The sequence below is a fragment of the Xiphophorus maculatus genome, chromosome 17 (genome assembly GCF_002775205.1).
Source record: "Xiphophorus maculatus strain JP 163 A chromosome 17, X_maculatus-5.0-male, whole genome shotgun sequence".
In the NCBI taxonomy this organism is placed as follows: domain Eukaryota; kingdom Metazoa; phylum Chordata; class Actinopteri; order Cyprinodontiformes; family Poeciliidae; genus Xiphophorus; species Xiphophorus maculatus.
The window spans coordinates 7,631,678-7,643,012 of NC_036459.1; the positions used below are offsets into that span (position 1 = coordinate 7,631,678).

At 37.1% G+C, this 11,335-nt stretch overlaps 2 protein-coding genes across 2 annotated transcripts; one reads left to right on the forward strand and one right to left on the reverse strand.

Annotated features, from left to right (window-relative positions):
- Positions 1-6: 6 nt before the first annotated feature.
- llph (LLP homolog, long-term synaptic facilitation) lies at positions 7-2,847 on the forward strand. The gene is made up of 3 exons (XM_005806887.3): positions 7-175; positions 1,528-1,770; positions 2,479-2,847. The coding sequence occupies exons 2-3, from the start codon at positions 1,542-1,544 to the stop codon at positions 2,640-2,642; spliced, it is 393 nt and encodes a 130-aa protein (XP_005806944.1). The 5' UTR covers positions 7-175; positions 1,528-1,541; the 3' UTR covers positions 2,643-2,847.
- On the reverse strand, positions 2,839-11,047 carry LOC102227028 (src substrate cortactin-like). Its single transcript, XM_014471717.2, has 16 exons — positions 10,885-11,047; positions 10,268-10,351; positions 10,111-10,184; positions 8,700-8,823; positions 8,512-8,622; positions 7,817-7,871; positions 7,623-7,733; positions 6,627-6,737; positions 6,441-6,551; positions 6,301-6,356; positions 5,722-5,791; positions 5,493-5,641; positions 4,516-4,650; positions 4,289-4,451; positions 4,143-4,211; positions 2,839-3,150 (listed from the first exon to the last, which is right to left on the reverse strand). Exons 2-16 carry the CDS (start codon positions 10,349-10,351, stop codon positions 3,017-3,019), a joined length of 1,557 nt encoding a protein of 518 aa, XP_014327203.1. The 5' UTR covers positions 10,885-11,047; the 3' UTR covers positions 2,839-3,016.
- Between the last annotated feature and the right edge of the window lie 288 nt (positions 11,048-11,335).

The following is an 11,335-nucleotide window of genomic DNA, read 5'->3' on the forward strand; positions in this document are numbered from 1 at the left end:
GAAATGAGCGGAACTTCCGGGATTAACGACCAATCAACTGCCGCCTGCCGCCGTCTTCCGTAGGTCTGACGCAGCCAATCACGTTCGAGCTTCCTTCCCCGCTGTTCCGTATGTGAACAGAGCAACGTGTTTCTGTCGCAGGGCGAACATTTAGCGCTGGAAACATAAACTAACTGTAAGTAACCGCTCTTTTGGAACATGCCCTACTAGTTTATGACTTCGTCAGTTTATTTTGAAGCGATGAGGCTTTTAAAAATAGTTTTCAAACCGTCCGGTTAGCTAAAATGCTACATTAGCATCTAGCTATTTTGAATACGAGTTTTATTTACTGTTTTTTTTGTGGGTTTTTTTTTTTACCGTTTATGTCGTTTATGTAATGGTTGCAGCACCAATTAATGTTCCGTTGTTTATTTTCTCTCCCTATGCGTCGTGTGGGTTAGAACAGAGGCGCTTCTAGACTTTTATTTCTGAGGGGGGGCTGTAAGGATAAATTGGAAACATGTCCTCAAAAACTAAAATAAAATGTATATGATAATCGCATCATCAGTTGTTAGCACTTGCTGCTAATCTAACTCATTTTTCACTCTTTAATCCCTGCGTGGTCATATAGATATGTTGAAGAAGACGGGTGGAAGAAAAGTGAGGATAATACGGATTATTTTACTAATATTGTGTTCACTGCGAGAACACAAAATCTTAGTTTTTAGTGCAAATATCTTAACACTTAAAATGATACAACTAACTTACAAGTAACATTTTAACAAGATATGAGCTTGTTTTAAGCCAATAATTTCGTAATATAATTTTTTTTAAAGTACATTTCTGACAAAGATTTTAAATTGATCTCAATAATTTTCTTTAAAAAACCCATGAACATTTCTGAGTTTAAAAAGTAAACGTTTACTTGGAAAAACCCTGAAAAAGGTAGAGATTAATCTTAGGAATTTTCTAGAAAAAACTTTTTAAAATGTATAAGTTTGAAAAATTTAAAGTTTTTTTTTTTTTTTTACAACATTTCTGAGATTAATTTCCAAATTTCTAGGTATTTTTGGTGGAAATTTACCTCTTTCTGTCTACCCAAAGTGGCCCTAATACGTTGTAGTAGCTTTAGATTCAATTCAGTATCAAATACTTTATTAATCTTGAAGGGAAATTAAATATTATCCAAGTTCCTTCAAGGAGTTGTCTGTATTAGAGTGGTTGTGAAGAATCATCTGACTGACGAGGATAATCAGGATTTCTGCAGCAAAAATAAATGTTTAATTTACTTTGAAAATTAAACAAATATTGAAATATTTTCTTGGTTTCATCAATCTAGATGATTAGAAACCCTGAGAAAATTAAATAAATTTACATTTTCTTCCTTTACACCACAGAATGACATTTTTCCCATGAAAACATCTTATAATGTGGAAATATTTTAAATCAATATTAATAAATAATTGACTCCTAGTCTTGTCTTATTTCAAGTGAACTAAGATATTTACATTTTAGCAGTGTAGCCATAATTTTATTCATTCTACGCAGCACTGTTCCTGAAAATGGCCAAAAGTCTTCGTAGCAAATGGAAGCGGAAGATGCGGGCGGAGAAGAGGAAGAAAAACGCTCCGAAGGAGCTGGCTCGACTCAAACAGGCTCTGAGTCTGGATAAGAAAGGAGGAGCGGACATGGCCGACCTGCAGGACGTCGCCACGGTGGTTCCAGCCGACAAGATAACGAAGCAGAACGACGTTGAAATGGCAGAGCAGCAGCAGGAGGAGGACGACGACAGTGAGTTGGAGAGATAAAAGTCAAAACCTGTTAATCTGTTTGCAATTAACAGATTAAGTTATTAAATTATGGGTTTTAAGCAAAATCCTACTTTCAAATCAGGTTGAGTTTGAGATAAAACACCTCTAATACCTGGACGTTGAAGTTCAGGAAAAACGTAATTATGCACAAGGAAGAAAAATGAAATTTGTGTGGCCTCACCAACAAAAAATTAAATAAATTAGGACAAAACTAAAAAAAATTGAAATCAAAATCTACTCATCAAAATGCTAGCTGCAACATTAATTGACAATATTTTCTAAGCCTTCTTGTTTACTTCTGTTGTCATAGTAACTAAGACTAGATCCAGTCATCTTAAAGTAAACATTGGTGCAAATCTGCTTTTAATTAATGAATAATAAAGCTTGTCTAAATATGAGAAGTGTTTTCAAACAAAGACTGACATACTGTAGATCCTGTTTTTATTTTCAGTTCAAAATAATGAGCAAACTTTCATTTTAAAGAAAAACCATTTGAAGTTTTAGATCTATAATCCTATTCCTACAAAATAAAAAAAAATAAAATTACTTAAGCTGTTTAAACAATGCTTAGCTTTTTGTTCATTGTGTAAAAAATATTTATTTTTAGTGATTTTAGTATTTAAAAATGATTCTTTTTGGCACATATGTGACAGCTGAGTATTTCCTGCTGCATTTCTTTTGTTTTTAGACGGGAAGATGGAGATGGACGGGAAGCGCAGCAAGGCGACTCTGCTGGACGAACACGGACAGTACCCGGTGTGGATGAGCCAGCGGCAGGCCAAGAAAATGAAGGCCAAACGCGTGACCAAGCAAACGGGCAAAGTGAAGAAGAAGAAGGGAATCGCCTGGTGAAGCAAAGCGAGGCGGTTTGTTTGTTTCAGAGACTTGGGAAATTCTGCGTCTGTTCTTACAGGACAGCAACTTTATGAGTTAACTTTTGTTGACAGAAGACTCATCAGTGGAAGATTGTGTTTGCTCCGTTTGTAGCATTGGAACTTTCTAAATATAGAAATCATCCGTCTAATGACAGAAATAAATGTTTCAAACCTTAAAAAAATGCTTTATTGTCTTTAATTGAATTTGAGAATCTGAATCCTGTTGAGATTCTCAATAAAAAGCATTAATATGTTGCGTTATTAGAAAAAAATGCTTGGATAAATAGAAGGATAAAGTAGTTAGAGTTGATTAAAAGTTGGATTTTAAAGGGAAGCGTGTGCAAAAACCGCCTACAGCAGCTGGACGTAAGAGGCTGGGAAGAGACCCGTGCGACCGTGACACTGGCCCTTCCACCAGCCCTCGTCAATCATCTCTACGTTGGTGATGACATCATCAGGGTTGAAGGAGATCTCGTCGTCGGCCTCTGTGGAAACACACAGAACCGTTGGGCTTAATTCGTTAGGAAAGATGGTAAAATTTTCAAGCTCACCTCTCAAGTCGTACATTTTTAATTTTCACCATTAGACATTGACGGATATTTTTCAAGACGGCCATAATTTCTGATCATTTTAAACCAATTATTGCCATAAATGTTACCCATTTTCATGACTTAGGTGAACTTTATATTTATTATTTTAGTCTTCAAGTTTATATACCTTTAAAGTGATAATATGTAGCAAAATCACTGCTGTTTGAGTCTCAACCGGAAGGAGATGAAGGTGAATGCCTAACTGAGACAGTCTTAATGTTAGCATAGCTTATGACATTTTTAAAAATATGTTTAGCAGGTTAGCATTAGCTTCAGCTAATTATTAATTTGTTTAGTGTTTTACAGTTAGCTTCTGCTAATTTATTGTGTGTTTAGTGTTAGCTTCTACTAACTTTTTAATATTTAGCAATAGCTTCTTGCTATTTTTGTTATTCTGTTTAGTGCTACAGTTTGCTAATTTTTTTTTATGTCTTTAGCAATTGTGTGATACCACAACTGCTAACTACTCTAAATAAGAGCAAAGACTCTTATTTAGCAAATTAGTAGAAAGCTGTTGCTAAAAACTACTACCAGTTATACTGCAAACATACTATATTCTCCATTACAACCAGGGTGGCCATCTTGAAAAATCTAAACATCAGTAAGTGTGATTTGACATCAAAAGTATTCATTTGTGATAAATATTGGCAGATAGTGAAAAAAAAATTCCTTGACGACCATCTTGAATTATTTTCATAAAAGTAAGTGTCAAGTTAGGTTCTTGTATCTGCATGTCAAAACAAAAGGAGGAGTAAGACTACCTCCATATTCCCCTCAAGGAGATGCAGTGATCATCCCAAACTAAACGACTCAAATAAATCATTAAAAGCACAAGTCTGCGTCTAAGTTTCACAGTTTGTGAACTAAAGGTGCAGAGGAGGTCTTACCTCCTTCATAGTCATAAATTGCCACTGCCCTCTGGCCGGCCGACACCTCCTCATAGAAGCCGCTGCCCTCTGTGAGCAGAAGTTATGTTTAGATGAGAAAATATGAACAAGAAATTCTTCCCGCAGAGCTTTGGTCGGAGGCAGACCTTCTGGTTCAGGAACAGGTGGTTTGCAAAGTTCATCGTAATTCCCGCCATCCTCCACTTCGTCCACGGCGGCGGACCGCGGCGGCAGAGGAGGTTCCGCCGGTTCCAGGAGATCATCTGAGCGTGGAGGCAAGTCTGGAGGCTCTTCGTATAATTCGTCCCCCTGAGGGTAAAAACGAGACGTTAGGCTGCCTTAAAACTGTAGAAACGCCTGAATGTGAGTTTACCTCTGGTTCTGGTTCTGGTTCAGGCATTTCTGGGACATCCGGGACATTTCGGTGGGTTTCTACAGGCGGCATGTGGTACGCTGGTTCCTTCTGAGCAGGAGGATGTTGGACTTCCTGTTTCCGGCAATCCTCTTCCTTAAAGAAACAGATCAATTATTGAAAATGATTTCAGTGGCTAGCTTTAATGAAAATTCAAGATGGCGGCCTTTTTTCCAAGTAATTTTTTTTCAAGTGCTAATATTTATCACAGATGAATATTTTTTATGTCAAATCACACATAATTGAACCCATAGAAATCATACTTACTGATAATGTTTTGATTTTTGAAGATGGCTACCAGGGTTGTCATGGAGATTTATTTTTTACACTAATGTCGCCAATTAGACGGGTTTGGTGTCCAATCAGTCTACACATTTGAAGCACAGAAATCATATATATACTTGATCCTGTGTTTTCTTTTTCTGGTGGACATTTTTCAAAATGGCTGCCATGGTCGTAATGAAAAATATATGTTTGCATTAAAATTGGCAGCAGTTATTAACAATCTAACAAAAAAAGTTAAATTCACTATCCACTTATTCAATAAATACAAACCTTACATCTGCTAACGCTAAGAATAAACAAAAAATAACAGAAGCTAGTGCTAAACACACAATAAAATTAGTGGACGCTAATGCTAAACATACCTGACCTGAGTAAAGTTTCTTCCCACCCATTCTTAATATACAAAATTAGTGTCAAATGTTTGTGCAGCAACAATTTTGTTGATGTTGCCATAATTTTAAAGCTATTAATACAAAAGTTTGGTTTAATTGAAGAAAATGTGGGTAGAGGAAGGAGGTACTATTTACCTTTAAATTTTCAGGGCTACATTAAAAGCAAAAGCAGCACACAGCACAAAAAAACACAAATGAAAAAGAGTTGATTGAGACCATTTTAGTTAGTTTTGAAAACAGTGGCACGGCCATCTTGCCTACCTGCTGCCTGCGTTTGGCTTCCTCTCGCTCTCTGCTCTCTCTGGCTTCTCTTCTTGCTCTCTCTTCTTCTACTTTCTTCCTGTTTTCTTCATCTGAAGCCTTCGCTATGTTCTCAAAGCGAGCCTTCAGTTTCCCAGCGCCTGTGCTTGCTGCAGAAATTAGACAATAAATTTAACTTAAAGCACAACATCACCAATAATTACTGCTACATTTAAAACGATGAACTCACAAGCCTCTACAGGTTGAGTCTTTTCATAAGCGGAAGTTGGGGAGTCCATGTCTGAAAATCCCGCTGCACTCTGGAGGATTATAACAGTCAGATTAGATTTTCTTTAAAAGATTTGGGTTTAAATATTTGACAATGTGAATAGAAACAAATTTTTGGCAACACATAATCTATGAGCCAAAATCATAAAAATTACAACAAATTGGGGCTGAAATGTTTTACAACGTGTGTAATAAATCTATTTCATATATGGGTTTCACTTTCTGAACTGAGTGAAAAAGAGAAAAGTTCAAAATGGTGGCAGCAGCATCATGCTGTGGAGTTTGGATCTATGTTATTGAAGTCCTCAGTTGTCTTCCTGACATCTTGGGTGTTTTATTTTGATTGTACAAGGAAGCAGTGTATTTTAGGTGTTCATCATCTGGACTTCATTTACCTCCTGAATTTGAACAAAATTATTTTAGAAAGGCCATGTGTCTTTCTATACAGCATTTAAAACTTTATCTAATGTTTTATTATGAGTTTTTATGATTCAATTCATGGTTTTATTTCAGATTAATTGCTCGCATCCTTGACACTAACCTTATCCATTCGGTCTGTCTGAACTCCATAACGACCGCCAAAACCTGCAGAGTAATCTAAACAGAAGAACATTTCTTCAGATTATTGAGCTAAAAACTTCAGATTTTTAAGGGATTTACTCCATTTTGACTTTTTCCCACCTTTCTGGGACTGATGTTTTTCCGTCTCTCCTTTGTAGTCGTATCCCAGCGCTGCTTTGTCCACCTTCTCCTTCTCAACGCCGTACTTCCCACCAAATCCTTTTGCGTAATCTAAATGTGAATCATAAAGTGAAGAGAAAATGCTGGTATCACCCTGTATGTGATGCTAACTTTGAGTTTATTCACCTTTCTGCGACTGATGTTTCTCAGTTTCTCCTTTATAGTCGTAACCCATGGCGGCTTTATCCACCTTCTCTTTCTCCACGCCGTACTTCCCTCCAAAACCTTTGGCATAGTCTGAGGAGGACGCAGCACAAATTAAAAAGTAATGAATTAATCGCGGAGGGTTATCTTGACGGTTGATTTGTGTTCTTGTAACAATGGCAGACAAAAGCAGAAGAGTACAGTTTTAAGTAGTTGTGTAGCTTACGTCATTTCCATAGACGTAGTTTTTCTTTATAATTTTTGTAGAAAGTTAATTTGTTTTATGTATTTATTTATTTAATTTCACACAAGTAATGAAAAAACCCAGGAAGATTTCGAGCTCCGTTTTATACCAGCTTGTTTAGCACTGTCATGGTTGCTAGGCAACAGGACATGCGCTGGTGGGCGGGCGGAAATTATGCTGCGTTCCAGTTGCCTCGGAAATTGGAGAGCTTTTTTCCTTTTCAACTGTTGATGCGCGGAGCGGTCATATTGAAACGCAAAGTCGGCCTAACAAGTCGTAACTGGGAGTACTCGGAGTTTCTCTCTCTTCTCTGGGTCCGACTTCAGGAGGCGTTTCAGTTTATTTTTCCAACTGGGAAGTCGAAATTCTAACAACAAATCGGAATTTTACCGTTCACTTCCGGTCTTCGTGATCGACAACGCGACAAAATATGTTTATTTTTTCTTGTCTAGCATTGTCTGTAAACTTGACCTACATTTTTTAGATGTATTTTGGGGGCATTCTGATTACATGTTGCCTCGTGTAGAACTGTGAAAATCCACAATAAATCTTAACTCCAAATGCTAGCTTTTAAAATGTGCTAAAGCTGCACATTTAAATGAATCATCCCACCTTTTAATGGTTCAAATAAATCATTAGAAGTCCAAAATCAATCCGACCCTCTGCTGATCACCAAACCTCTGATTGGATCTGGATCGATCCCATAATCACAGAACCAAACAAATGAAACCCACCTTTCTGTGACTGATGCTTCTCTGTTTCTGCTTTATAGTCGTAACCCAAAGCCGCCTTGTCCACTCTTTCCTTATCAACTCCATACTTCCCTCCAAAACCCTTTGAGTAATCTAAAGTGGAGAATTAAAAAATTTAATCTGGAGCTTGGAGATCTGAAACAAGCGAATATTTATGAGCAACTTGTCCAACCAACCTTTCTGAGAGGCGTGTTGCTGCACCTCTCCTTTGTACTCAAAGCCCATGGCAGACTGCAAAGAATGAAGAGGCAATTTTACCACAAAAAAGTTTGTAAAATTACAAGAAAATAAGTAATTGCAATGAGAAAAAAAGCTTCAAAAAAGTTATCATAATGTGACATGACCAGATCGTTTGTGTAGTTGTTCTTTTTTCAAAACTGACAGTGTTTGCACAATCATTTCAAAAAGTTGCTATTGATAATTAATCAATGCTGATGTGTTAAAAAAATAATAAAAAATATTTTTAGAATAATTTAAATATGTCTTAATAATTATGATTATAAATTATCTATAAATAATATTAATATAATTTATTATTGATTATTTATGATTACACTTGGATTTCATTCTCCCAATATTACGATTTAATTCTAGTTATGTTATGACTTTATTCTCTTGATTAAATAAATCTTGCTCTAATATTCCGTTGTAGTTGATCTGAATTCAAAGTAATAAATAGAAGCTATAAAACAAGAAGTCTGCTTTGGGAGTGCTACCATCGCGCTCATCTATGGAAACCCAATGAGCTCATTGGTGAAAACAAATTCAGATTTTCCAAAAATTAATCAATATTTTTGATTAATCGCCCAGCCTTAGCTGAAGGTATTTTGCTGAGTTAGTATGTTAAGAGGGAAATATTTTGTTTTCTGACCTTGTCAACACGATCTTTCTGAACACCGAATTTCCCACCGAATCCCTTCGTCATGTCCTTCTGGGAGGAGTGCTGCTCCACCTGCGCCACGTAGTCGTGACCCACAGCCACCTGGACAGAAGACAAGGATCAGACAGCAGGACAGAGACGGAGTGTGAGGGACCAAAAGGTAAATAAAACCCGTCAACCTTGTCCATCCTGTCCTTCTCCACACCAAACTTCCCTCCATATCCGTACGACGCTTTGGGAGTTACATCCTTCTGCTTCACCTGCTCGTGTTCCTGAGCGACCCGGTTTCTGAGCTCGGCGACGCTGTAGGAACCAAAGACATGTAAACTGAAATAGCTTTCAGAAGCAGCACCTTGCAAAAAAGTATTCACACTCTGGAGTGTTACAACCACACCTTCAACAGGTTCTGAAAGGTGTATGGGCGATAGAAAACATATTCGGTATATTTTTTTGTCCAGATCATTCTTCAATAATGAGATTTTGGCGTATTTTGAGGTCCAACAGTAAAGGCAAAAGTAGAGCCTCTACCCAGCTAAGGAGCTCCGCTTGGGTTGCTAGGTAACAGATAGAACTCTACTGGGGTTGGTAGATAACGGGGCAGAACTCTACTGGGGTTGCTAGGTAACGGAAAGAACTCTACTGGGGTTGCTAGGCAATGCTTGCCTTTAGGTTCTCGAAACGGCTCATTATTCAGATACCAAAAAAAAATTTAACTTATTGCCAACAATAGGTTGGGTGGGTTTTTGAGAACTTGGGCTGTTTTAGCAGCAGTGGAAACCCACATGGAAATATAAAAATGTAAATTTTGCACAATAGTTCCCCATTAAGGTGTTTTGTTGGGATTTCATGTGACCAAAGTAGGGAGTAATTTTAAAGTGGAAGGAAACTGATAAATAAGAGAAGCATCTGTCATCCATTTTCTTTGCATTACAACTTGAGTTCAAAGCTTGGGGAGTTGTTAGTGGTATTTAAACAGAATGAAAACAGCTCGGCATATTTTCATTTTTAAGAAATTGTTTTGAAAATTCTAATTTTCCCTCCACTTCACAACTACCCACCACACTTTGTGAAGGTCTAACTGCATAAAATCAAAATAAAATACATGAACAATGTTTAAAAAAACCAATTGATTTCCATTATAATGGAGGGCTTTCAACAGATTGAGTTGTCCGTTTTGATAAAATTTTGTACGATGCAATTGTTCTCTTGTGAACGTGGAAAATCTATTCAAATCAACAAGACATTAAGAAAGCAAACAAGGGTTTAAAGTAGCTATAGTTCTTGAGGTGAGGTTCAAAATCACCAAAAAGAACAATCAGCAGGTCAGAAATTTACAAATATTGGTAATTGGAATTGGTACATATTTGATTATTTCCATCAGAAGTGATTTTAAACATTAATATGCAGTTTAATGAGGGAAAATCTTTGCATTGAACTGGTTTAATGCTCTTTCTAGCCCTCTGTGTCATCTGTTACTACCCATATTTGGAGCGACTCGCTGTCTGACTACACACACTTACTTCCTCTTCCTGTTAAAATGCAACTCCCACTAAGACCTGATAAGACCCACTAAGAAAAAAATATCTCCACCTGATGTGCTCTTTGCGCCCAGAGCCCTCAATACTTTTGGCCCCCCACCTCTGCTCCTGCTCGGATACATCATTCTGAAACACATTTAAAACAAAGTTTACAGAGAAATAGACTTTTTTTTTTTTTACTGATGCTCGCTCCAGGAAGTATCCAGTACCTCAAAGTCAGGGTCTGTCTCCCAGTCGTCCCCCTCTGCAGCCACCTTCACGTTCACATCGTGGCCCACCACTGACTTCCACATCTGGGGGAAGGAAACACACAAACATCAACACTCAGAGCTCAGATCAAAGCTGCTGTTTCTGTGCATGAGTCTTATTTGTGGAAGTTTGTTTTTGCAGGGCAGAAATAGAGCAAAGAGCAACCACTAAGTCCTAAAAAGGAAGTTGAAGCTTCACTTCACCATTACTGTGTAGACTTATTGGATTCTTCACTAAAAGTTCAAACAAACAGAACAATTTTGATATAAGCTATTATTATGACATGCAAATTCTGATCATTATGACAAACTCAAGTTTATGTTTTCATTCATTCTCATAAATATGTAATATTTACACAATTAACCTTTATTTTACATGTTCCATGACACCGGTAGGGCATTTTTTATCATATTTAAGCAACCTTTAAGATATAAATTGTTACATTATTGAGCAGAATTAACGGTGTACTGGCTTATGATAGAGCTACTTCCTTAATTAGGGCGGAAACATGATTTTTAAAAGAAAAGGCTGCAGATTTAGTCAGTTAGTGCAGAATAGACAAAAAATATTACTTTACCTTTTAGTTACTGCGCAGTTTTGATGCCTCTGGCGGATTTTGCAGCAACAAAGTTGTCCTGAGTCTTCACAGGTTGAGGTGTTCTGATGGGCGAGACGTGAACGCGGATCCAGCAAACGAGAGCGCGCAGAGGTGCAAATAAGTAAAACCAAAACAAAAAAATTTAATCTAAATACTTACATTTTTACATCTTTCACAATATCGGCAACACATGATAAAAATATTTGCTGTTGGTTCAGCAGTTCGCATTAATTTACTTTTAGAACGTTTTTTATATACATGGTGCATTCAAACACCCTCGGAAATTTTACGTCGCTTCTTTCGTTTTTACCAACAGAACTGAAACCAAGGCAGTTTGTGATTCATAGTGTAGTAATGCAATCACACCACAAGGGGACACTAGAGTATCGCAACTTTTTAAAAAAACTATGCACCATCTTATGTACTTTTT

Bases quoted from the DNA above. Each gene is read 5' to 3' on its own strand.
- llph (XM_005806887.3), top strand. From the start codon at position 1,542: ATGGCCAAAAGTCTTCGTAGCAAATGGAAGCGGAAGATGCGGGCGGAG. The intron at 1,771-2,478 runs GTGAGTTGGAGA...TTTTGTTTTTAG, and splicing joins GCAGGAGGAGGACGACGACA to ACGGGAAGATGGAGATGGAC.
- LOC102227028 (XM_014471717.2), bottom strand. From the start codon at position 10,351: ATGTGGAAGTCAGTGGTGGGCCACGATGTGAACGTGAAGGTGGCTGCA. The intron at 8,824-10,110 runs GTGGAGATATTT...TGGTTCCTACAG, and splicing joins GGGCGCAAAGAGCACATCAG to CGTCGCCGAGCTCAGAAACC. The intron at 5,792-6,300 runs GTTAGTGTCAAG...ATAATCCTCCAG, and splicing joins AGACAGACCGAATGGATAAG to AGTGCAGCGGGATTTTCAGA.